Below are 25915 nucleotides of genomic sequence, written 5' to 3'. Positions count from 1 at the left end.
ACTTTCTCCAAGGCTGCACTGAAGGGATCCCTCATGTCAAAGCTGTCCTTAATGATTGTGAGGAAAACCACAAGTTACTCAAAATATTACCAGAGTGGATTCTGCGAAACTGGAGTCCAATTGTTGTGGATGCACTTGATACATCTGGAAGGTACCCAGATCTTGCATGCTTCTCAAAGTTCCTGAATAGAGAGGCACAAGTAGCCTGTAACCCTATTGCCTCTCCATTCGTGATGGATTTTAAGCATACAAATGAGAGGTCATCAAAGAGAGCCAAAGCTCTCAACACAAACACGAAGAGTTCTACTCCAGAGAAACAAGACAAATTACAGCAAAGTAAAAGTACCCTGCTGTGTTTGTAAAAATGAAACCCATGGTATCGCAAAGCGCTCCACCTTTGCTGCAAAAAGGATCGAAATTTAAAAAGGCATTCATTCTTGAAAAGAGGCTGTGCTTTGGGTGCCTAAGAAAGGGTCATATTACCAAGGACTGCTAAAGGTGACACATGTAACATTTGTAGCCGTCATCCAACCTGCTTGCACGAAGAGAGGAAACAAAGGCCCGTGGAAGTAACAACAAATGGCTCCACATCCACAGAAGAACACACAAGCCAGGATACTCACAATGTCGTGTCCCACACATCAACACATTGTGCTTCCTCTACCTCAGCTAGTGTTCCAGTCTTTGTGTCCTCAGTACAAGAGCCACAGAGAGAAGTACTCACTTATCCACTACTGGACACACAGAGTGATTCAACATTTGTCTTAGATGTACTTTATAAACTGAATGTAGATGCCCGACCATTAAAAATGAAACTTAGTACTATGACAGCTATCGACACAATCATATCAAGCAAAAATGTCCATGGTCTACAAGTTCGAGGATTCCACTCCATGGATTACATCCAATTACAGCAGACCTACAGCTGTGACTTAATCCCGGTGGACAAGTCATACATTCCAGTGAAGAAAACAGCACTACTGTGGCCTCACCTCAGGCACCTGGCAGACAAATTACCACTCTTTCAAGATTGTGATGTAGGGCTCTTAATCGGATATGAATGTCCACCAGCGTTACCTCCCTTGAAGTTGTGTTAGGTGGCAAAAATTAACCATTTGCACAGCGATTAGAACTAGGATGGAGTATGATAGGCACATCAAATCCCCACCTGGACAGACAAGGAAATTCAAGCTTTGTGCATCTTCTCAGAGTAAAGGAATTGCCGATTCCATCTGCAACAGACATTCTGAAAGCCCTGGAATCAGACTTCAGTGAGAGAACTTATGAAAATAAGTATGTGACCCAGGATGATGTTCATTTCATACAGTTCCTCAATGAACGCATCAAGCAGAAGGAAGACGGGCACTATGAGATGCCCCACCCTTTCAAGGGCAACAGTCCACCCACTCTGCCAAACAACGAGAGGTTATCCACAGTTCACCTTCAGTGTCTTAAGAAGAACTTTAAGGCCAGTAAACAATATTATGATGAATATAAAGCATTCATGGAGGAAATAATTACCAAGGGTGAGGCAGAGTGGTACCTTCCACATCATGGCATATATCATCCCAGAAATCCAGGGAAGCTGAGAGTTGTATTTGACTGTTCAGCCAAATTCCAGGGTGTTTCTCTAAATGACACTCTATTAACTGGACCTGATTTAATCAATTCTCTGGTAGGAGTTCTGTGCCGCTTCAGGAAGGAAGCCATAGTTTAAGGAAACACTTTAAACAATGTCACTCTAAGCTACTGGAAATCTTCTTGACTGAGAAACAATATGAATTTGTCTTCAACACCCCCTCTGCCAGTCATGTGGGTGGTGTTTGGGAACGTCAAATCAGAACTGTTGGAAATGTGCAACGCACGGGTTGACTTGATGCTTCCCTCAGAACACTGTTTTATGACGCCATGGCTATTGTTAATAGCCGCCCATTAACAGTGGATGGAATCAATGATCCTCAGATGCTAGAGCCTATAACACCTAATCATCTCATTATGATGAAATCTAAAGCTGCTCTTCCTCCACCAGGAGTATTTGTGAAGAGGACCTGTATGCACCAAAGAGGTGGAGAAGAGTTCAGTATCTGATAGAACAGTTCTGGGGTCGTTGGGAAAAGGAGTATCTGCTGAATATATCCACGAGACAGAACTGGCACACACTCCAGCGTAACCTTAAAGTGAGTGATATCATCATTATCAAAGATGACAACCTCCCGCGAACCCAGTGGCAACTCAGTGGAGTGGTGGAGGCTGCTCAAGGCAGTGATGGCCTAGTTTGTGAAGTCAAAGCTCAAGTTGGGGAGCGAAAAAAATCAAGAAAATAAAATTCCCCCCTTCAAGCATTCAGTTATTGAGTGACCAATCCAAAATTGGTACTCCTTATGGAGAACTGATTAGAACATAGTGAGTGGTAACTTTGAGTACACTGCTGTATTAGATATGACCTATACCTGAAGTTTTTCATTTAGTAGGGTCAAGAAATCCTGTGTAAATGTATTTACTCCTGTATTAGTTCATTCATTATAACAGGATTTGGTGGGAGTGTAAACGACTGCTAATGAATATCCTCCTTTATAGTGAATGTTTATGTAGTACCATATGTGCCCGCAACTTATAGCATGTTGTCTTACTGTGCACGCTCTTATTTTGAAACGTTATGCTAACATTTGCCATGCAATACTGCAATGCTGGTTTATCTACTGTGCAGATAACCATAAGTTCACATTTTTGTAAGAAACAGGCTTGTATTGTCGTTTACCTTGTTGGCTTTGTTGTTTTGCTCTTTTCTCTAATAACACCACGCTGAAACGCGCACTCCTAAATAGAGAGCTTGCTGGTTAACGTCTAAAACATAATTAGCGCCCTTGGAAAGTGGAATGAGGTGTAGAAATGTTGATTTTACATTTTATGAGCGATGCTATTTATTTTACCTGAGGAAAAAATGTTGTTTAATTTGTTCAGATGAGTTAAATTGCACAACTTGTCAAGTTTAAAGGTAGTATGTGTTTTGTGAGCATTTAATTTGTTAGTTTAAAGGAGATATGATGCATTTATTTCTATTTATTATTTGGTTGTATTTTGAGTTGTGATTAATATCTGAATATAATGTGCATAAGAATTGTGTGTGAAACTACATAGAGGCTCTCAGCTTTTGTTCTATAGTTTTCACTGTATCATGGTGCAACAGTGTCTGGGTTATGGTGCTCTTCAAAAAAGAAGAAATAAAACGCTTGAAACTCTACGCCTCTGGTTCCATTCCAACGAGCCGCTACAGTGCTCAGGTCGGCTCGTGTCAGGTCACAGCGGTCGACACTGCAGGCTTCACTGCAGCTCCCACAAAGCTGCACGTTGAGATTCTGAATTCAAACGTGAAGGCTCGTCCGGGTTCACATGTCTTCGCACTACACCCCTGAGATGTTCTCCGAGGTTCACAGTATTCCTGTCAAACTGTCTGAAGTGAGAGGAATTCCTGGAGTGGTTCCTGCAGACTGCAGTCACAGACAGCCACGAGAGGACGTCAGGCTGAATGTTCAGCTCAGCAGCAGCAGCTGCCTGAACGAGCTCTCACTGTTAATGTGCTTCAGCATCAGGATGCCTGGCTCATGTTCATAAAATGCGATCGTGCTGAAGAGTTGAATTTCTGATGTTTTGTGTCGCTCTCTAAGGTCAGTTTGTCTGTAGCTTCTATAAGAATCCAGCTTCCACCTGATTCTTCATGATGTGTCCTCGCCAGAGCTTTAGAGATGAAGAATTCAGAAACATATTTGTCCCTGCTCAGTGTACTCTTTGTTAATCTGATGAATGTGATGAGAACAAAAAGCTGATGTGATCATCTGGAGACTCTCCCAGCTGTCATCAGATGAGAGGTGGGGAACACCCTGGAAAGGCTGCCATGCAGCAGGAGCAAATTATTCTGCTTTCCCTAAAAATGTATTACAGAATTCCTGAAGACACTGAAATGTTCATCACATCAGTTTCTCCTCTTTCCTGCTCCTGCTGCAGAGACGATCCAGAGTAACTCCTCCTTTATCCAGGCTTTCTGTGATCCTCCTAAAGGCTGCAGCACAGCAGCGTGCACAGCTGTATTCAGACACACTCAGCTGTGGTTTTAACACACATCAGCAGGAAAGGAAGAAAACTGTATTTAAACAATGAGCTGCAGCCCTTTCTCATTCATGCTGATGGTGTGTTTGGTGTGTTGTGGGACGCCATCACCTCCTCTGCTTTCATAAAGGATGCCTCAGTGTTTGCTCTGCTCATGGAGGTAATAGAGGAAGGATTGTAGCTCCTTTCCAGCATATGCAGATCTTTCCCAGCAGGAAGGTGATTATTGTTTCAGGAAGTTGGAACCCTTCCTGCCTGCAGTGAGCCGCGGTTCTCGGTGCGGCTGCAGGGGGCGCTGAGGAGCAGCTGGATCCGCTGACAGCCTGCAGACTCTCAGAGGAAGACGGACAGCTGTTTGCGGACTCTTTTTTTCTTTCATTGGTTTAACATTAAAAACGGCTCGGCTATCATGGCAACAGGCCGTCTGGTGGAGGTGTACCTGGACCTTCTGTCTCAGCCCTGCCGGGCGGTGCACATCCTGCTCAACTGCACCAAAATCCCGCACAGAGTGCGCACCGTGGCGCTGCGGAAAGGTGAGACGCTGCCAGACCGCCGGGCTGGATAACTAACCCACTAACCAGGCTGGATAACTAACCGAGCGGGTAACTAGTCCAATGACCGGCTGCTTAACAGCTGAATTCACCGAGCACAGCGCCGTTTCTGCTCCGCGGTGCTTCAGCTGAACTCTACCCTGGAGAACTTTGACCCTCGTCCGAGCGCTGCAGCGCGGCCACCAAACCACGTCTAAAACCCGCCGGTTTCTGTGTGAGCAACACCCGTCAGAGCACCCCTGAACAGAATCAGACGCGTTATCGGGCCGTCCCGGTCCGTTCGGCGCTTATTAAACCCGCGGAAAGTCAGATTTTCAGTTTTCATGTTTCTTTTCTGAGCTTCAGTCTGCTGCTGAACAACTTTCTGAGCACAGAAATGAACAGATTCATAACACTGATGACAAAGAGCATTAAAATGCACCGTTTTATGATTTGTTTGATTTATAGAGTTCCCTGTAAACAGACTATTGTTCAGGAACTCTTAAATTGCTTGATTTCCCAGTGGACTTTGGTTTAAGCTTCTCTTCTTGTTTCTCGTGTGTGCGCGCTCACACACGTGCAGGAGAACACAGGACTCCAGACTTCACAAAGCTGAACCCCATGCAGAAGGTTCCTGTCATGGTGGATGATGGCTTTGTCCTCACAGAGAGGTACACACACACACACAGCCATGTTTAAAGTGTGTTTTCTCTCAGTGTGTGAGACTGTTTCATGTGTCACAGTGACGCCATTCTCAAGTACCTGACCACCAAGTACCATGTCCCAGAGCACTGGTATCCACGGCAACCAGAGAGACGAGCCCGGGTAGATGAGTACACGGCGTGGCATCACACCAACACACGACCGCACGCTGCTAAAGTCTTCATACTAGAGGTACACAAGTACGACCTCATACTGGAGCAGTGTGCGCTCCATTACAGTCCAGCTCCAACATTTGAGCATGTAGATAAAAAAAAAAACCTCAGATTCTGTTAAACATCCAACAAAAAAAAATAATTTCAGAAATAACGGAAATTGGCTCTGATCAGGGATCAAGTTTCTGTCATCAGGAACTCAAAGACTTGCTTATGTTACATAATAAAGCTGCTGTAACCTGACACCGCTGAGGAGCTCAGGTGTGTTTGATTTTTGTTTCCACCCCTCCTCAGGTGCTGCTCCCGGGTCACTCGGGTTCTCCGGTGGATGAGGTGCGTTTGAATCGCGCGCTCTCTGACCTCAACGACACGCTGGATAAACTGGAGTCCATGTTCCTTCGCCGACAGCCTTTCCTCTGCGGCGATGAGATCACTCTGGCTGACCTGCTCGCTGTCTGTGAGCTCATGCAGGTGAGTTTAATTATGTTCGAGCCCCGCCTCCCTCAGTTAAAGCTTTTGTCTCTGTGGGTACGTTCAGAAAGTTCCTCCTATCTCCTTTTCTTTGACCTCAAAAGAAAACATCATGAGGTCAAGGAAAAGTATGTAGGACCACAGCGTGTTCTCACCCTGCTGCTTTCTGCAGGTCGTATCAATGAAAAATGACTTTCCTCATCACAAAGGCTGGAGTTTAAAATAAGAAGGAACACACAGGCTCAGATTTACTCACGTCTGCAGCAGCACAAAACCTTTTAATGTTAAAGAGCTGCTGGATTCACTAAAGAGGCTCAGCATCAGTTTAGGACTGAAAATTATTGTCAGGGGATCTTTACTCTGCGTACTGTTCAGAGCCTGTACTTTCACTTGTACACGAGTGAAGACATTGATTCAGTACTGTGGTATTAGTACTTCTACTGAAGTAAAGAATGTCTGTAATTTTGCCACCTCTGGTTGCTATGAATTATGGGATGGCCTTTTCTCCTGTCCTTTCATAAAGGATGCTTCAGTTAAGGAAGCATTGATGCTCCTTTCTGTATTTAGGAGTCAGACCACCATGCAGATACTTCCAGGTCACATCATGGACTCTTTGAATAAACCTTCTGTTTGTATTGGTGGGTGGGTGAGTTTGATTCTGAGCATGCTCGGTGTGTGTCCTTGCAGCCTTTGGGTGGGGGCAGAGACGTCCTGACGGAGCGTCCTCAGCTGCAGCGGTGGAGGAGTCGAGTCCAGTCAGCTGTTGGAGAGTCATTTGATAAAGCTCACACCGTCCTGTATGCTGTCAGAGACCGCCGCAGAGCCAGGCTGTGACACCAGGGGGACGAGCCAGTGAACACCCGCTGTGTCGAGTGGGCTCCGTGTGGCTCTGATTGGGGATCGAGTTTCTGTCATCTGACAGAGTTCATTGTTTGAATCTGCTGAAATCACTTGAATAGGAAATGAGATTTATAATGAAAATAAGTATGAAAAAAGCTTTGATTTTATTTTTTCACCTGAGGTTTTCTCTTTATTTTACTGAGTTGCGCCTCCTATAGGCTCATGAATAAACTACAACCTAACGTATGAAATAAAGTCCAGCATGGAGGCTGCTGGGTTACTGGGACTTAGACAGTGCCACTTTCTGTATCTGAGTCAGAACATTTTACATCCACAAGCTCTTCCTTCCGTTCTTCAACCCCAGACAGGAGCCCACGTTCCTCATCTGCTCAGAGACCAAGCAGCTGAAACAGGAACAGCAGAACATCCAGCAGAGGCGCCACAGTGAGTCAGTCCCCACAGACTCCCATGTTAAAACTCTCCAGCAGAAATAAACATGTTTACAGCCTGATACAGAAACTGCTTTGGTCTCTGCAGCTAATTTCATAACAGCTGTATGGGGGGGGAGGATGTTTTTATAACTCACCTGTTTAAATAGTTTTAAGGCTTAAAGTTTGAACATGTTTGCTGATTAAAGACACGCAGTGAAAAATATAAAAAAATTTTTTAGAAACTTTATTTACAGCAGTTTCAGTAGTAGAGACGAGGCCTCGGAACCTGATTGGTTGTCTACAGAGAGGAAGACGGTGGGGCTTGGCTCCGTTTGGCAGGATTTGGCTCTTCACCATCTCCATCTCGTCCTCGTTTCCTCAAGTTTCTTCCTGAGGTTGATGCCACCTCCTGCTGGGGGAGGAGCTTGAAGATCAGGATTGGGGTCATGGTTATATTGTATGTACTCTGTGTGTGTTTGCAGTTACCATGGCGGCAGCAGCAGCATGTCCTCCTCCCTCTGCAGAGGGGTACATGAGTCTGTGTGCTGTCTCCAATATCTTCTTGTCCTGCAACCATCAGTCACAGTGTGAGCAGCCCACACTTCTCACAGTGCACCTGCACTCTCAGTCAACCTGTGCTGAACTTCTGCATCTTTAAGCCTGTAAACTCCAGCAGCCGACTGTTCCCTCTGGTTCGGGGGAGTCGCTGCTGCAGTAATGCTTGCTGTAGTGTCAGCAGCGCTGCAGGCAGAGCAGGTGAAACATTCAATTTACGCTCCAACCATCATCTTTGAGGGGCAGTGACTCTGACGTATAAAGCCCCATGAGGTGACTGTTGTTATTTGGCACTATATAAATAAAACTGAATTGAACTGAACTGTTATATGATCATCTTCTCACAGCTGGTTGCAGGGTCACAGCTGCGTCTGTGCTTTTGGGTTGATCGAAGATAAAATTTACTGCTGAGCTAAGAGGCTGACTCACTACAAAAAGACAAACACTGCAGCCTGATGCAGTATTACTGTAGTATTTGGGGTGGTGGGGGTGGGCGGTCAGGTACAGTGTTACCTGTAACCAGGGGTGCTGCAGAGCTTCCTCAATGGTCATCCTCTTTGTAGGATCAACGACCAGCAGCTTCCTCACCACATCCTTTGCTGAAAAACAAACAGGTCACATGAATCCAAAGACAGGGAGCTCCACCTTTCATCCTCCATGTTATAAACAAGATGGTGTCAGTCAGACATCTGTGCAAGAGCCTTGAGCCCTGTGAAATGGTTGGAGTGGTTTATTAAAACGTGCAAAAAAACATTACCAGTCAAAAGTTTGGACAAACTTTTGACTCCTGCTGTACATGGAAATACAGCATATGGAGCAAAAACAGATCTAGCAAACTTGAAAGTCAGTATTTGGTGTGACCTCCTTTATCCTTCAGCACAGTCTGAACTCTGAGGCAGCTTTCTGTCATTTCTTTAAGCAGTCTTCAGGAATAGTTCTCCAGGCTTGTTGAAGGACATTCAAAGCTCTTCTTTGGGTGTTTGTGCCAGGATGATCCTACACTACTTCAATAATAATGCTGAGGTCCCGGCTCTGGGGAGGCCAATCCATGACTGATAGTTTTCCCTTGGGTGTTTTTCTTTCCAGGGATGCTTTTACTGCACTGGCGGTGTGTTTGGGAACATTGTCATGCTGAAAAATGAAGCTGCTGCCAATCAGAAGCTTTCCAGATAGTACTGCATGATGGATAAAAATCTGATGGTACTTTTCTGTATTTATAATTGCATCAATTTTGACAAGATCTCCAATACCACTGGTTCAGATGCAGCCCAAACCACGACAGAGCCTCCACCGTGTTTCTCATGCTACTTTCCCACCGCCGAGGAACCGGTGCTCATGCCAGTGCTGGTGCTGGTTTTAATGAACTGGCGAAACGCTTAAGAACAGGCCCACGCTTCCACCGCATTTCCGTGAACTGCTCCTTTACATCTGAGTGTGGGCGGGTCCTGTTGGTGGGAAAGTGGCTAGAGACAGCTGCTGATCTCACGATGATGTTCAGTTCAGTTCTTGTGTAATGTGGTATGCCTCAGCCTTTTATTTTATACTGTCAGACTGTGTTATCTTTGGCATTTTTCACAGATTCAACTAAAGAAACGTGTTTCTGTTTCTAAGTCATCTGTCATGTGTCGACACAACACTGGTTCATCCCTGAGGTTGGAGCCATTTTACACTTGAATGATTCACAGGTCAGAGTTCAGAGGCTGAACTAACAAAGACACTCCTGTGAAAATGGCGAGGTACAAGGACTGGACTGAAAATGAGTTAAAAAGCAGCCAAAGAAGAACCTCAAAGACCTTCAGAAACATTTGCTCAAACGCACTTTAACAAAGTCAGCTGCTTGGAAGCAAAATATAAAGAAATGAGGGGCGGCTCAAGACTTTTGCACAGCACTGTCTGTTTGAAATGTTTTAAAACAAATTTTAAATGAGCTGCTCATCAGTAAGCTGATCGTTAGCCCCTACTGGCTTGTAACCAATCAAAGCATTGCTTTTCTGTCCTGCTGAGGTGTCATGTGACCCTGACAAAAAAATGTCCGCTCAGTTTTTTTTTTTTTTTTTTGTCTCAGCAAAAGTGAAACTAGCGTCTGATGTTGTGATTCAACAGTATCAATAAAGTTGATTTAAAACTGGACTGCAGCCATACCTTGATCAGAGACGTTCTTCCACTTGGACTGAACCATGGTGAACTCTCCTTTGATGATCTGATCGGTGATCGACTGATGACCGAAGCTCTCGTGGAATGGAGGATAACCCCCCAGGCTGAGAGACAGACGGGAGGACAGAGAGACAGACGGGAGGATCAGTGATGATGCAGAAGCTGCATTTCCTCAATGATTCATTAGCAAACTCCACATTTTTCCTGTGGAAACATCTCTGCAGGGTTTGACCTTTGAGCTCTGCCGCATTTCTCTTCAGGTTCCTCGACAGTTATAAACTCACAGGAACCAGGTGAGACACCACCCTGTTTCTTCTTTTTTGGTGCTGCAGGTAGGAACCACAAGCCACCACCTCAGTGGGTCATGAAGGCCTCGGAGAATCAGACCGGAGCAGCCATCGTGGATCCTGAAGCTTTTTCTCTTTGCTGATTTTATTTTTGTTCTACTTCATAAAATCTTCTTCATGAGAAGGAACTGATCTGTCCCGAAGACTCTCAAATCTTCATCTTTGAACATTCAGCCAGAGCAGATCAACACAACATGCTGAGATCTGCCAAGACTGCAGCTAACAGCTCTTTGGGAATCAGCCTGTTGGTGCAAGAATCCTAGTTTAGACTGTTACCTTTAGCATTTTTCACAGATTCAGCTAAAGACAGGATGCTAGTAGCAAAGAGCCTAAAGACAGTTTAAAGTGGTTCTTTGCTAAGCTGTCTTATGTGTCGAAAACACTGGTTCATCCTCTGAGTTTGGAGCCTTTTATGCTTGAATGATTCACACAGGTCAGGGTTCAGAAGCAGAACTAACAAAAAACACTCCTGTGAAAATGACCAAGTACAAGGACTGGACTGAAAATGAGTGAAAAAGCAACCAATATCCAAAGAAGAACCTCAAAGAGTTTCAGAAAGCTGGAGAACTGTTGCTGAAACAAAATATTTTTTAAAAATGAGGGGAGGCTTAAGACTTTTGCCCAGTACTGTACGTTCTCTCTCTCCATGCATGAAGTGGAAATAAAGTCTTATGTGTCTGACAGCAGCAGCACCAGGACGTAGTGTGGTGGTTAGCACTGCTGTCTCACAGGTACAATGACATCTAGAAGGTCTGAGTTCAATTCCACCTTGGCCCAGGCCAACTCTGTGTGGAGTTTGCATGTTCTCCCCGTGTCTGCGTGGGTTTCCTCCCACAGTCCAAAGACATGCAGTTAGTGGGGTTAGGTTAATTGGTCACTCTAAATTGCCCATAGGTGTGAATGTGAGTGTGGATGGTTGTCTGTCTCTCTGTGTTGGCCCTGCGACAGGCTGGTGACCTGTACAGGGTGTAGCCTGCCTCTTGCCTTATGTCAGCTGGGATAGGCTCAGATAAGGGGAAGAGAATAGATGGATGGTGTCAGACAGCAGCAGCTTTGAAGCATTTTCATGTTTCAGCCTCGTAGGACGGGCTTTGGAGGATGAGCCTCTTCCTGTCCTGCTACAGCATCATATTTTCCTGGGGTGAACGAGCAGGACCGAGAAGACAACTCGAGGCAGAAAAATAAGCAAGAACATTTCCCTGATAACAGGTCATCCATCAATTGCACTCCAGCAGGAGGCCTGAGCCTACCAGACGAAGAGCAGGACACCGAGGCTCCAGGCATCTACGGCGAGCCCGTACCCGGTGGTGGAGGCGTGGGTGAAGACTTCAGGAGCCAGGTAAGATGGAGTCCCACACAGAGTCCTCATCAGCACAGCCTCCTCCAGGATCCGTGACTGGTTAAAGTCTGTCACCTGCACGTGCGCGCACACACACACACACACACACACACACACACACACACACAGAAGTTTGGTGAGGAGGAGGAGATGAAGAGGAGGTGATTTTGGAGGTGAGTGGGCGTACCTTGATGAGACAGATGTCATCCTGTGAGGACAGCAGGATGTTCTCAGGTTTCAGGTCTCTGTGGATGATCCCGTTACTGTGGAGGTACTACACACACACACACACACACACACACACACACACACAGTTACAGTCACTGCTCCTGTTTGTGCTGTCACCATAGCAACAGCAGCTCACCTGCACAGCGCAGAGCATCTGGTAGAAATAAAGTTTGGCGACAGATTCGTTGAGTTGCTGCTTCAACTTTACTCTGTGGAACAGCTCCCCCCCCTCCATCCTGAGACAGACACGAGTGAAACAAAAACAGGTGAGACAGACAGGTGAGACAGACCGGGGGGAGGGGGGGGTATATAACTCACAACTCCAAGACGATGTAAAAACTGTCCTCCGTCTGATAGAAGTCCTCCGTCTTTATGAGACAAGGCTGCAATGGACAAGGAGAGAAAGTCAGTGAATCTGGGTGAAGATCAGGAATCAAGGAAGGAGGAAAGATGTCAAGGAAAGGAGGGAGGAGTAAAGGAAAGGAATGAAGTAAAGGAGGGAGGAGTAAAGGAAAGGAATGAAGTAAAGGAGGGAGGAGTAAAGGAAAGGAATGAAGTAAAGGAGGGAGGAGTGAAGGAAAGGAGTGATGTGCGCACAAAGGAGCAGTCTGTGTGTTTGTGCCTCCTCTTCTTTGTTGGTGTCACTCACATGGTCAACCCTCTGCAGAATCTCAATCTCCGTCTTTGCATTTCGTGTCGCTGTCTGTGATAGGACAGCAAAATAAGTCACATGATCACCACCCGGGCCTGCTATTGGTTGCTTCCCTACTGCTCTCATAATAAGGCTGAGACGCCATGTTTGTAGTTTAGATACCTGTTTTCAGACTCTCCTGACATTTCATTGGTTAAAAAGAGTTAAATTAAAACTGTGTGTGTGAAGCGGTCTCAGCCAATCAGAGAGCAGATGAGACTACTCACCCCTTCAGACTGAAAGTTCTTCTTGTTTATTATTTTCACCGCAAACTTCCTGCAGGCAGATCGCTCAAAAGCCAGCCGGACCTCACCACACACTCCTCTGAAACACACGCACACACAGTCAGCAGGATGGCAGCAGCACAGGAAGTGACATCACAGCGACAAAAAATAACTCACGTGCCGATGCGTCGAGTCAGCAAGTATTTCTCCTGCAGGTCTTTGGGTAAGCTGGACTGATCGTCTGACATGAGGTCGATGAAGACAAACACTGCAGAGACACAGAGGAGGAGGTGAGACAGTGGTGTCCAAGTGTTTTCAGGTGTGCTCAGGTGGGAGGAGTCACCTCGGTTTCGTTGTTCAGCCAGAGAGATGACAGCATTATTGACCAGAGGAAGCTTCTTATCTTTACCGATTGGAATCCCGTCAATAAAGGTGCCATTATTACTGAGGTCCTCCACGAAGACCTCCGAGCCCTCCTGAGACAGACAGACAGGCGGTGAAGGAGACATTAACACCCTGTGAATGCAGGAGTAACAGTTGAGTCAGTGGGACTAGTACTGTAGTAATCTTACTCTGTAGATCCTGAAGTGTTTCTTGCTGTAGATTCTGAACTTTCTGGAATTTCTGTCATTGGGATCCTCCAGGACGTAGTTACACCTGGAGTCCCGTCCAAACAGGTACTGCTCCTCTATGCAGTCTGTAAACAAGCACAAACAGGAAGGACTTCTCTAGCAGCAGGCCTGGTGTTAGCACAACATCAGGACTACAAAGTCAGGTAACTTACTGACATTAGGTGTAACTTTGTGATTAAACCACAGTATAAAAGTTTTACCCAATCACCACCCATCTGGGCTAAAAAATGAGGAAGCACAAAAAAGCTGCAGTTCCTCTGCCATCCAGCAGAGGCGCTAGCAGTGAGCCAGTCCCAGTAGACTCCTATGTTAAAATGTTAAACTTTGCAGCAGAAATAAACATGTTTACAGCCTCTGGTCTCTATAGCAATTCGGTTTTGGTGAGAGAAATTCTGGGACTTTGTTTGGATGCTACTTAGCAGGTATCTGTTCCTGCATGATACAGTTTGCTTGTTCTCTGGTCACATCTGTCTCTGAACAGAAACAGGAGCTTACAAACCAACAGGCAACACCATGCTGAGGCCATCTTTTATCTACAGTCTATTTGCTGCTGGGTTGGAGATGTTTGTTAAACCTTCTCAGTTTAAGCCTTGGAGCTGCTTTGCAGCAGTTTTTCTGTATCTGAAGCACCATCTGCCTGAACAGAAATATCCTCATTACTTTGTGTATTAATGTACAAGTATTACTTCATGTATTATTTAAAGTCAGATACATTATGAGTGTGGACAGAAGTGCTGAGTTCAGCTGGCTGCTGGGTGTCATTCTAGTTATTATATTCAGACGCAGCAGCTTTCGGTGTTCCCCAACAAGTCACAGCAGAAAATACTGAGTTCAGTGGAATCTGGTTATTTAAGAACAAAGTGTTAGAGGCAGTGTTGGGCCGAGCCTCAGAGCCAGCATGTTAGTGTGTTAAAAGCGGTGTTACCGTGGCTCCTGAAGCCGGGGGCCATAGGCAGCAGACGGCCCCAGGGCTGCGGCTCAGGCTCCTCGGGGACGGACGCCAGTGTTACGGGGAGAGTGTCCACACTGCTGAGAGTACCCGAGCCGCTGGACGACTGACTGGCTGAGGTGGGCCCACTGGACGAACTGGAACCAGGCTGGGACTGGGACTTGGATTGGGATGGTGACAGGGTGGACTGGGACTGAGACTGGGTACCAGACTGGGCCTGGGATGGGGACAGGGTGGACTGTGCCTGGGATGGGGGATGCTCCCCTTCAAGAGGAAGCTCTTCAGACATTCTTCAGCTCTGCAGAGACATCAGAGAACAGAGTCATATCAAAGAGAAGGACAGTTTTCCTCTGCATCACGCTCTTGTGTCTCAGGTTTTGGTTTTTGAGCATCAGCTGCTTCATTTCCAAGGCTCTGGTGGATTTTTCTGCACCACTTTAGGACAGAAATTTCTTAATGTATGTTAAGGCTTGATACTCAGGTAAATGCAGTGGTGAAATCCTGCTTTTTCCAGCTGAGGCGACAGCCAAAAATCAAGCCTCTTCTTTCCAAAGGTAATCTTGAGACAGTAATACATGCTTTTATAACGTCTCCATTGCCCACCTCCAGCTGGTGCAAAATTGATTTTTATCCGGTGCAAGCGAGCGAGAGCACATCACCCCAATTTTAACTTCTCTTCACTGGCTTCCAGTTCATTTATGAATCTATTTAAAAATTATTTTATTTGTTTTTAAATCCCTAAATGGTCAGGCCCCATTTCATCTGTCTGAACTGCTGCACTCATATGTTCCATCTCGTTCCCTTAGGTCAGCAGACCAGATGCTTTTACTTGTTCCAAAGACTAAACTCAGAGGTGATCAAGCTTTTGCAGTTGCAGCTCCAAAATTATGGAATGATTTGCTGTTGCATGTCAGACAGGCTCCTTCACTTGCTGTTTTTAAATTTGTTTTAAAACACACTTTTACGCCTTGGCCTTTGACCCAGTGTGAGGCTTTAACTGTGATTTTAGGGCAATTTTTTTGTAGTTCTTAATTCTTTCTTTTAACTTTTCACACCTCTGTTTGTTTTTTATCTCTTCGCCCTCTGTGTTTGTCTTTATGTTTGATTTTACTGTACAGCACTTTGGTCAGCCCTGCTGTTGTTTTTAAAGTGCTTTATAAATTAAGTGTTATGGTAAGAAAAACAAAATCAGCTTCTTGGCAAAACCCAACATAATCTGGAACATCTTATTGGTTACCTGTGGGTTTGTTGCCCCCCAGTATACAATGCATACCCCCGCCCCAAGTTTTCTCCTTCAGGGGATTCATACGTCACACATCCACAATAAATAACGGAGCACCAAATCGCATTTAAAAATCTGGCAATTTAACCACTTTTTGCATACATGCAAATGACAGAAACAGAGAGAATCTGTTTTAAGCTTTCCTCACATGTCCGACGGCTCGCTCTTCAATTCGGTTCCGACTTCGTGTGAAACCGCGAGCAGCGCTTAACGCTGGACCCCAGAACCCACCGCCGGTGCTCGGTACGGGGAATCTTTCCGCGCAGGCAGGGAAGTCTTAAATCCGGCGCCTTTTCAACGAGATTCGCAGTGGGCTGAACCGTTATCTCCGCAAACCAAAACCGAACCACAACCAAACATCCGGGTCAACATCCGCAGTCAGCCCGCCGTGCTGTACACCCTGCCGAGCCACACTGCAGTCCCTCTAAGCGTGAAGCGCTGCCCGGCCACACCGCCGCTGTAACCGGGCTCTCTCTGCGAACCGACCGGATTCGTCGACACGTGGAGGACGCTTTTTTTCTTTTCTTTTTTTTTTTTTTTGACCGGGACCTTGCAGAAAACGCACTTCCTTGTGGTCTATTTCCTGTGACGTCACGTAACAATTACAGCCAATGAGAAGTAAGCATATGGATCACGTGGACCTGGAGCTGTCGGCTGGGTTTCCGGATTTGGTTTGAACCCGCGGAGGAGACTCAGGAGGAGGCTGATCGATAGTTATGATCAATAAGTGAGCGGAAGCCAACAGACGGACCTAAATACCTGTCTGCACACCTGTGTGAGTCCGTCATGTCCAAACAGAGAGGCTGCAAGACTCTGATCATCACGGACGGTGAGTCCTCAGGGAGGGGGGGTCTGTGGTGTTCTGCAGATATCTTACAGTCTCTGCTGTGAGCCTCCTTCACAGCTGTTCTCTACGTGCAGATGAGGAGGTGAAGGAGGAGGAAGAGGAGCTGAACCCCTTCTCCTTCAAAGAATTTCTGCGCTGGAAGGACCAGGACCCAGACCCGGACCCGGACCCAGACCTGGAGCAGACACACACAAAGGTATGTGTTTCAGTTTGAGTAAACTTTATTGATGAGCTGAACAAAGCTGATTCAGGTCAGAGGGAAGAAAATGCCCCCGTAAAAAGAAGAAGGGTTTTTTTCTCTGGGTCACGCTCAGCGCCGTGGTCGTGGTGTTTCAGGCGCTCTGGTGGATTTCTGCTCAGCTTCTGGTCCAGCCTTTCTTGTTCCGATGCCTCAGCCGATACCAGAGCTGAGTGAATAATGTGGACTCCTCACTGTGAACATCAGACTCCTCTTTTACCTTGAAACATGAAATGTGACAAATAAACACACCACAAGCTGACCGAAGTGTTGGTATCTGTGAACTAATGAGTGACGGCATGCTCAGGATAGATTCCATGAAAAAAAAAAATGTTTTGTTTCAGCCATCATTTATGCCCATCCCTCCTCCTCTGTCCTCCTCACACGTTCTGCATGTCCCGCGCATCACACTGAACGCTGCAAGGAGCTCATCTGTGATAGGCTGTCTGAGGAAACCTTATGTCTGTCACACAAGGACCTGCAGCTGGACTCACATGAACATGACAAGTGAGCAGCTGCAGAAACCTGCGTGCCTCCATTCTTGCTCTGAGAAACACCTGAACAATCCCGCAGCTGCGGCCACCACTAAAAGCTCTGAAGCTTTCACTTCTGCTTTGTTAGATCTTTGGGACAGGAACCAACTCATAGGCTTTAAAATGAGACAGGTGAGAGAGAGACAGGTGAGAGAGACAGGTAAGGCAGGTGTACACAGTCACAGACCTCCCGGTGAACCAAAGCCTCCTCAGGCTCAACGTTCTGATGAATGTGACCTGAATAAGCCACTTCCTGTCAGGTGTTTCAATTTCCACACTCGTCTCTGTCTCTCTGCAGTTCAGCGGCTCTCAGAGGTTGTTTGGAAATTTGGCCTTTGAGCCTGATGTCAGCAGCTGTATTTTCCCTGAGCCCTCCCGGGCCCCACAGGTATGTTGACATCATCACTGACATCATCATTTACTGTCGTTACAGTCAGTTGGAGACGAGGTGCTGATGGTTCCACTTACGTAAGCCGAGCAGAGGTGAACCAGCAGATCTGTGCAAAAGTCTGTGTCCATAAATAAATGAATGAACTGAGCTGTGATTGGCCCTTTTAGACACGGCGTCATCACATCATCAGGGTGGTGCACAGACTCCTAAATGTCTGGAAAGGAAAGAAATCTTGACCCTAACCCTGACCCTCATCCCGATCCTGACCCTAATCCTGTATCTAGCTGTAAACATGTTTATTTCTGATGTAAAATGGGTCGGACTCACTGTGGCGCCTCTGTTGGCCACCAGAGGAACTGCAGCTTTGTTGTGTTGTGTTTCAGGCCTGGCGGGTGGTGACTGATACCACGTTTCCACCACTGAGGAGCCGGTGCTCGTGCTGGTTCCAATGAACCAGCGAAACGCTTAAGAACAAGCCTGTGTTTCCACCGTGCTTTGCGAACTGCTCCTTTACGTATGAGTGTGGGCGTATGAGACTTGGTTCGTCTGGACACGGAAGCCGAGGAGCGCAAACGTGGGAGAACACGCTCCCCTTTCTTGTGCTGCAAACACATTTTACAGTCCAAACAAAACTACTGCAGCATCTGTGTGCAGCACAGAGGGAAACACAGACAGCGATTAGAGCAAGACGACAAGTACGCACTTTGTGTCCTTTTATCTGTGATATGAACTGATACAAAGCAGCAAGTTCAGCCTTAGAGCCCAACCTAATTCACAGCCAAAATTGCATGGTTTTTCTCATGTAATGCACACCATGCAGTGAAATAGCGGTAGAAAACTTTATGTTGAGATAGCAGAGTCACGCCCTTCTGCCACTTTTATCACACATTCTTGGTTCCAGACCAGTTACCTCGCGGTGCTGGAGTCAAACTCGTTTTTCAGCCGAGCACAGAGTGTGTTCGCGGTGGAAAAAATGCTGAATGGTTCAAATACTGACACTGGCACCCGGTCGGTGGAAAAAGGGCCTGAGTGAAACTCTGTTTGTCTAATCAGGAGGAAGAAGAGGAGGCAGAGTGGGGGCGGAGCTTCCAGTCAGGTGTAGACAGCACCTCCTCCCTCTGCACAGAGGAGGAAGAAGAGGAGGAGGAAACCAGGTGAGTCTGATGAAGGCTGGGTTTACTGATGATAGTGACATTTGATTGGCTTACCCTGACAGGTTTACACCTTCAGACAGTAAAGACCTCCGAGCAGTTACTGTGGGAATAAAACTACACCTGCCAGGAATTCACATGTTTTTACACCTGTATCATCCAGGTTCTCCTCCAAACCTGAAGGAGCAGCAGGTAGAGGAGGAGGAGGAGGAGAGAACTATGAAGGAGATGATGAGACCTCTGTGGCTGAGCCAGTCACCTCCTGCAGGAGGAGGAGTGCCAGGAGCAGCCAGATGCAACAGGTAACCCAAAAATGGAGCGCTTAGTTCAGGAAATGTTGGAGAAAGGAGAACTACTCTGGGCCGTGTTAACAGGGCTCCTGTTCTGTGTCTCAGCTGAAAGAGGAGAATACCTCACTGAGAAGAACCATCAGAGAGCTGCAGAGGAGAGCGGAGGCTAATGAACGCAGGTTTGCACCGCCCAATCACACCGCCCAATCACAGGAAAGCAATGAGACTCATATTTACCCAGCATGCCTCTCTCTCCTAGGGTGTCAGAGCTGTCAGACGAGCTGCTGCAGAGGAGGCGTCAGGAGGAGAAGGAGGCTCAGGACCTGGAGAGCATGGTTCACTCTGTGGAGCAGAACCTCCACCTGATGACGGTATACACACACACACACACACACACACACACACACACAGAGGAAGAGCATCAGGTGTAAGACTGTCAGATCAAACATGCAGAGCTGTGGTGACCCTCTGAGATCAGGCAGCAGCAGTAAGTGGCTTTTATTTTATAGGACAGCTTTGGTCATCTACTAACTGGAAGGTTGGTGGTTTGATTCCTGGCTCCTCTGCATGTTGAAGTATCCTTGGGCAAGATACTAAACCCTGAGCTGCTCTGAATCTGTGTGTGCTCTTACATTCATCAGCTGATTTTTATTTGTACATGTAAAATCCAGCCTTCAAACTATGAATATTTTCAAGTCCAGATTTTGCTCTTATTAATAACTTTTTTTCCAAGAGTTTTGGACTTTCATTACTTCAAGACCAGGAGATTCCACATGAAACTTTCAGGACTGCTAAAAACTACAAAGTTACAGACTGTTGTTACAGCAAGAATCAGGGATTAAATTCTATTCACCTGATCCAGTTTTAAGCCTAATCTTAGAAGATGAACCTTTCACCTGCTCTGACTTGTTCTTTGTGAAGTTTTTTGGTACTGATGCTGGTTTGTGCTGCTCTGTGTCACAGACATCAGATTGCTGCCGTTCATTCAGACTGTGATGGATCACCACGGTGATGCTCACAGCTGATTAAATGTGCTTTTCAGCCCTGAAAGTTTCATGTGGCGCTCTGATGAGCTTCGCTGTATTTTCACCCTGTCGTGTCTCCATTAAAGATGTCACTCGTTTTTGTGTTAGAGACGAGCTGTGAAGGCAGAAAATGCCGTTTCCAAACTGAAGGTGGAGCTGCAGCAGCTACAGGTGAGACAGATGATCAGTAGTCAATGATCAGTAATTTGTTGGCTGTGTTTCAGTGTGTGTGTGTGTGTGTGTCTGTTTGAGGCCGAGGTGGACTCTCTGCGGGTGGAGAACAACAGCCTGAAGGCGGCAGAGTCTCAGGTCGTTATGACGATGAGACAAAATGCTCAGGTGGCATCCGAGTACCTGAATAAGACGGCGAGCCACGCCCACTCCTCCATCCGGTCAGTACCTGCAGACACACGGGAGCCATCAGCCCCAGCATTAAAACCACTGACAGATTCATGACATCATCGCGGGCACCTGTAAGGGGGGGGGGCAAGTGAAAGTGTTCAGTTTGAGAGAGGCAGAGCATCCAATCAGCAGGTCTGTGGGGGTGTGAGCAGGAAGAGGTTCATACTGAGGTCACAGGGTCATCATGTCACAGATGCTGTCGGTCCATGCGGTTCTCTTCCTCACACTGTGGAAGCCTCACAGCTGGTAAAGAGGTGGAGTTCACACCAAACAGGAAGTGTGTTACTCACACACAGAAACAGCTGCTGGAGTGTTTCTGGAACCCCACAGATCAGGAGCTTCAGAGCCCGGCAAGCGGACTCATCAGGAGCAGAGGTCAGAGGTCATTACAGCCCGAACGATTCAGAGTGTTTTATTGCCGTTAAAGGTGAGAAATGTAAAATGGCGTGGCGGAGGACTCCTTCACTGAGAAGAAAGGGGGCGCTTGATTTCCCACACAGGACAAGAAGGCAACTCTGCGGTGATGATTTAATCCTGATCTTCTGGATTTTAAAAATTCTCTCAGCACGGTGCTCTGTGCCACGGTGCAAACACTGTTCAGGAAAACAATGAAGAGTTCAAGCTGTGAACTCCAGATTCTCCAGCTGAGGGACTGAGAGATCACAGCTCACCTTCACTGTGTCTGAGCTCTTAACCTGCAGCATCAGGAGGTGCTTTTAATGCTGTGGCTGATGGTGTCCACGAGTCCTCAGGGTGCTTTGGTTTCTCCACCAGATGGAGCCAAAGTCACATTTGCATCCTTCACTCTGTTTCTGCCTCTGGAATCCGTCTGCTTCTCACCTGCCTCTGTTTGACCCATCGCTCTCTCACCCATCGCTCTCTCACCTGTCTCTCACCCGTCGCTCTCTCACCTGTCTCTCTCTCACCTGTCTCTCACCCGTTACTCTCTCACCTCTCTCTCACGTCTCACCGTCACTCTCTCACCCGTCTCTCTCTCCCCGTCTCTCTCTCTCACCCGTCACTCTCTCACCCGTCACTCTCTCACCTGTCACTCTCTCACCCGTCACTCTCTCACCTGTCTCTCTCTCACCCGTCACTCTCTCACCTGTCTCTCTCCCGTCTCTCTCTCACCTGTCTCTCTCTCACCCGTCACTCTCTCACCTGTCTCTCTCCTGTCTCTCTCTCACCTGTCTCTCACCCGTCTCTCTCTCACCTGTCTCTCACCCGTCACGCTCTCACCTCTCTCTCACCTCTCTCTCACCTGTCTCTCTCCCGTCTCTCTCTCACCTCTCTCTCACCTGTCTCTCTCCCGTCTCTCTCTCACCTCTCTCTCACCCGTCTCTCTCTCACCTCTCTCACCCGTCTCTCTCTCACCTGTCTCTCACCCGTCACTCTCTCACCTGTCTCTCACCCGTCTCTCTCTCACCTGTCTCTCACCCGTCTCTCACCCATCACTCTCTCACCTGTCACTCTCTCACCCGTCACTCTCTCACCTGTCTCTCACCTGTCTCTCACCCGTCTCTCTCTCACCTGTCTCTCACCCGTCTCTCTCTCTCACCTGTCTCTCACCCGTCTCTCACCCATCACTCTCTCACCTGTCACTCTCACCCGTCTCTCTCTCACCCATCACTCTCTCACCTGTCTCTCACCTGTCTCTCACCCGTCTCTCTCTCTCCCGTCTCTCTCTCTCACCCGTCTCTCACCCGTCTCTCTCTCTCACCCGTCACTCTCTCACCTGTCTCTCTCTCACCCGTCACTCTCTCACCTGTCGCTCTCTCACCCGTCACTCTCTCACTTGTCTCTCACCCGTCACTCTCTCACCTCTCTCTCCCCTCTCTCTCTCACCTCTCTCTCACCCGTCGCTCTCTCACCTGTCTCTCACCCGTCTCTCTCTCACCTGTTTCTCACCCGTCTCTCTCTCACCTGTCTCTCTCCCGTCTCTCTCACCTGTCGCTCTCCCGTCGCTCTCTCACCTGTCTCTCTCACCTGTCGCTCACCCGTCGCTCTCTCACCTGTCTCTCACCTGTCTCTCACCCGTCGCTCTCTCACCTGTCTCTCACCCGTCACTCTCTCTCTCACCCGTCTCTCTCTCACCCGTCACTCTCTCTCTCTCCCGTCTCTCTCTCACCCGTCGCTCTCTCACCCGTCGCTCTCTCACCCGTCGCTCTCTCACCCGTCGCTCTCTCACCCGTCTCTCACCCGTCGCTCTCTCTCCCGTCTCTCTCACCCGTCTCTCTCCCGTCTCTCTCACCCGTCTCTCTCCCGTCTCTCTCACCCGTCTCTCTCCCGTCGCTCTCTCACCCGTCTCTCTCCCGTCGCTCTCACCCGTCTCTCACCTGTCGCTCTCTCACCCGTCTCTCTCTCACCCGTCTCTCACCCGTCTCTCTCTCACCGTCTCTCTCTCACCTGTCTCTCACCCGTCTCTCTCTCACCTGTCTCTCACCCGTCTCTCTCTCTCTCTCCCCTCTCTCTCTCCCCTCTCTCTCCCGTCTCTCTCTCACCTCTCTCTCTCCCGTCGCTCTCTCACCTGTCTCTCGCCCGTCGCTCTCTCACCTGTCTCTCTCCCGTCTCTCTCTCACCTGTCTCTCTCCCGTCGCTCTCTCACCTGTCTCTCTCCCGTCGCTCTCTCACCCGTCTCTCTCTCTCTCGTCTCTCTCTCTCCCGTCTCTCTCTCACCCATCTCTCTCTCTCCCCTCTCTCTCTCACCTGTCTCTCACCCGTCTCTCTCTCTCCCGTCTCTCTCTCACCTGTCTCTCTCCCGTCTCTCTCTCACCTGTCTCTCACCCGTCTCTCTCTCTCTCTCACCTGTCTCTCTCCCGTCTCTCTCTCTCCTGTCTCTCTCCCGTCTCTCTCTCACCTGTCTCTCTCCCGTCTCTCTCTCACCTGTCTCTCACCCGTCGCTCTCTCACCTGTCTCTCACCCGTCACTCTCTCACCTCTCTCACCTGTCTCTCACCCGTCGCTCTCTCACCTGTCTCTCACCCCTCGCTCTCTCACCAGTCTCTCACCCGTCTCTCTCTCTCTCTCTCTCTCTCTCTCACCTGTCTCTCACCCGTCTCTCTCTCACCTGTCTCTCACCCGTCGCTCTCTCACCTGTCTCTCACCCGTCGCTCTCTCACCTGTCTCTCACCCGTCGCTCTCTCACCTGTCTCTCACCTGTCTCTCACCCGTCGCTCTCTCACCTGTCTCACCTGTCTCTCACCCGTCGCTCTCTCACCTCTCTCTCACCTGTCTCTCTCCCGTCTCTCTCTCACCTGTCTCTCACCTGTCTCTCACCCGTCACTCTCTCACCTGTCTCACCTGTCTCTCACCCGTCTCTCTCTCACCTGTCTCTCTCCCGTCTCTCTCTCACCTGTCTCTCACCCGTCGCTCTCTCACCTGTCTCTCACCCGTCGCTCTCTCACCTGTCTCTCACCCGTCGCTCTCTCACCTGTCTCTCACCCCTCGCTCTCTCACCTGTCTCTCACCCGTCTCTCTCTCTCTCTCTCACCTGTCTCTCTCCCGTCTCTCTCTCACCTGTCTCTCACCCGTCGCTCTCTCACCTGTCTCTCACCCATCTCTCTCTCACCTGTCTCTCACCCGTCACTCTCTCACCTGTCTGTCACCTGTCTCTCACCCGTCACTCTCTCACCTGTCTCTCACCTGTCTCTCTCCCGTCTCTCTCTCACCTGTCTCTCACCCATCGCTCTCTCACCTGTCTCTCACCCGTCGCTCTCTCACCTGTCTCACCTGTCTCTCACCCGTCACTCTCTCACCTGTCTCTCACCTGTCTCTCACCCGTCACTCTCTCACCTCTCTCACCTGTCTCTCACCCGTCGCTCTCTCACCTGTCTCTCACCCGTCGCTCTCTCACCTGTCTCTCACCCATCGCTCTCTCACCTGTCTCTCACCCGTCACTCTCTCTCTCTCTCATCTGTCTCTCACCCGTCGCTCTCTCACCTGTCTCTCACCCGTCACTCTCTCACCTGTCTCACCTGTCTCTCACCCGTCACTCTCTCACCTGTCTCACCTGTCTCTCTCCCGTCTCTCTCTCACCTGTCTCTCACCCGTCTCTCTCTCACCTGTCTCTCACCCGTCACTCTCTCACCTGTCTCACCTGTCTCTCACCCGTCACTCTCTCACCTGTCTCACCTGTCTCTCACCCGTCTCTCTCTCTCTCTCTCTCTCTCACCTGTCTCTCTTCCGTCTCTCTCTCACCTGTCTCTCACCCGTCGCTCTCTCACCTGTCTCTCACCCGTCGCTCTCTCACCTGTCTCACCTGTCTCTCACCCGTCACTCTCACCTGTCTCTCACCCGTCACTCTCTCACCTCTCTCACCCGTCGCTCTCTCACCTGTCTCTCACCCATCGCTCTCTCACCTGTCTCTCACCCGTCACTCTCTCTCTCTCTCACCTGTCTCTCACCCCTCGCTCTCTCACCTGTCTCTCACCCGTCACTCTCTCTCTCTCTCATCTGTCTCTCACCCGTCGCTCTCTCATCTGTCTCTCACCCGTCGCTCTCTCACCTGTCTCTCACCCGTCGCTCTCTCACCTGTCTCTCTCCCGTCTCTCTCTCACCTGTCTCTCTCTTCAGGCAGCTGCTGGGGGAAGCAGAGACTCTCCGTTTGGTCTCTCAGCTGCTGCAGTCCATCGATAAAATCTCCTCCCTGAACTCTGAGTCCTGAACTCCTGCGGACCTCCTGCTGGATCTGCTTAGACCTTTTGGTTGTCATGGAATCAGCCAGGTCACTCTGTGAGGTCAGAGGTCAGCAGGTGTTTTATTTTGAAAGAGCAGCTCACCTGTGCTGACTGTTGATTGATGGACACAGAGCTGTGTGTGGTGTTCTCAGCAGTCTGATGAAGTGTTGAGTAAAGAGCTGCAGTGTGTTTGATATTGATTCATAAATTCTTTGATAATATTCAGTTCAATTCAGTTTTATTTATATATTGCCAAATCACAACAAGCGGTTGCCTCAAGCTGCTTTATAGTGTAAAGACCCATCAATAATTATAATAATAAAGCACTTTGTTAATCAGCTGTTTGTTTCTGTGTGTTGATGACATCACAGATCAACTCATGATCCTCCAAACTCAGATTTCTGTGTGTCCTGCTGTCAGAGGCTGCGTGGAGCAGGAACTGGAAACAGTAGCCTGTTTAACAGTAAAATCTCACCTTCAGGTTCTCAGCAAGAGTTCACGACCCCCCAGTTCTTAAAGCTAATTTTGTAGCCATCCAAACGTTGTAAGCCATAAATACTTCTGCCTGTTTGAACAATCTTGTTTACAACACCCCCAGCTCAATGAAAGTGTGTTGCATCCTACAACCAGACTTTTTCACCCACTCACAAGCAGGTTGCCTATATTTAAAGTCACAAAAACACATTTAGTTTGATTTTAGTATCGGGGTCT

At 48.2% G+C, this 25915-nt stretch overlaps 3 protein-coding genes across 4 annotated transcripts in view; 2 read left to right on the top strand and 1 right to left on the bottom strand.

Moving 5' to 3' along the window:
* Positions 1 to 16200, bottom strand: part of chek2 (checkpoint kinase 2) — a 70357-nt gene extending 54157 nt beyond the window's left edge. Inside the window, exons 1-6 of the mRNA XM_030723588.1 lie at positions 15801 to 16200; positions 14347 to 14668; positions 13362 to 13486; positions 13133 to 13265; positions 12967 to 13057; positions 12806 to 12889 (exon numbers count right to left, since the gene is read on the bottom strand). Of these exons, the coding sequence (XP_030579448.1) occupies positions 12806 to 12889; positions 12967 to 13057; positions 13133 to 13265; positions 13362 to 13486; positions 14347 to 14659 (746 nt within the window). The 5' untranslated portion in view covers positions 14660 to 14668; positions 15801 to 16200. The remainder of the gene's footprint in view (positions 1 to 12805; positions 12890 to 12966; positions 13058 to 13132; positions 13266 to 13361; positions 13487 to 14346; positions 14669 to 15800) is intronic.
* On the top strand, positions 4157 to 7331 carry LOC115776028 (glutathione S-transferase theta-1-like). The gene is made up of 5 exons (XM_030723625.1): positions 4157 to 4637; positions 5218 to 5305; positions 5378 to 5528; positions 5804 to 5980; positions 6668 to 7331. The coding sequence occupies exons 1-5, from the start codon at positions 4514 to 4516 to the stop codon at positions 6812 to 6814; spliced, it is 687 nt and encodes a 228-aa protein (XP_030579485.1). The 5' UTR covers positions 4157 to 4513; the 3' UTR covers positions 6815 to 7331.
* Positions 16201 to 16277: 77 nt separating the features above from the next.
* LOC115776021 (endosome-associated-trafficking regulator 1-like) lies at positions 16278 to 25640 on the top strand. Of its 2 annotated transcripts, XM_030723615.1 has the most exons (10): positions 16278 to 16481; positions 16574 to 16695; positions 17569 to 17658; positions 18715 to 18815; positions 18976 to 19114; positions 19208 to 19281; positions 19362 to 19473; positions 20236 to 20298; positions 20380 to 20519; positions 25101 to 25640. In XM_030723615.1, exons 1-10 carry the CDS (start codon positions 16439 to 16441, stop codon positions 25189 to 25191), a joined length of 975 nt encoding a protein of 324 aa, XP_030579475.1. In that variant the 5' UTR covers positions 16278 to 16438; the 3' UTR covers positions 25192 to 25640. The 2 variants fall into 2 exon arrangements, with proteins under 2 accessions (XP_030579475.1, XP_030579476.1); XM_030723616.1 differs by lacking the exon at positions 17569 to 17658.
* The last annotated feature ends 275 nt before the right edge of the window (positions 25641 to 25915 follow it).

The sequence above is a fragment of the Archocentrus centrarchus genome, unplaced genomic scaffold (genome assembly GCF_007364275.1).
Source record: "Archocentrus centrarchus isolate MPI-CPG fArcCen1 unplaced genomic scaffold, fArcCen1 scaffold_26_ctg1, whole genome shotgun sequence".
Lineage (NCBI taxonomy): Eukaryota > Metazoa > Chordata > Actinopteri > Cichliformes > Cichlidae > Archocentrus > Archocentrus centrarchus.
Note: the sequence above shows the minus strand (reverse complement) of the source record. Positions and strands in the feature narration are given on the sequence as shown.

What these genes read in the sequence shown, in the direction of transcription:
- LOC115776028 (XM_030723625.1), top strand. Translation starts at nt 4,514, where the DNA reads ATGGCAACAGGCCGTCTGGTGGAGGTGTACCTGGACCTTCTGTCTCAG. An exon ending in CACCGTGGCGCTGCGGAAAG is followed by an intron (nt 4,638 to 5,217) that starts GTGAGACGCTGC and finishes ACACACGTGCAG; the next exon opens with GAGAACACAGGACTCCAGAC. An exon ending in CTGTCTGTGAGCTCATGCAG is followed by an intron (nt 5,981 to 6,667) that starts GTGAGTTTAATT and finishes GTGTCCTTGCAG; the next exon opens with CCTTTGGGTGGGGGCAGAGA.
- LOC115776021 (XM_030723615.1), top strand. Translation starts at nt 16,439, where the DNA reads ATGTCCAAACAGAGAGGCTGCAAGACTCTGATCATCACGGACG. An exon ending in TGGAGCAGACACACACAAAG is followed by an intron (nt 16,696 to 17,568) that starts GTATGTGTTTCA and finishes GTCTCTCTGCAG; the next exon opens with TTCAGCGGCTCTCAGAGGTT. An exon ending in GAAGAGGAGGAGGAAACCAG is followed by an intron (nt 18,816 to 18,975) that starts GTGAGTCTGATG and finishes TGTATCATCCAG; the next exon opens with GTTCTCCTCCAAACCTGAAG.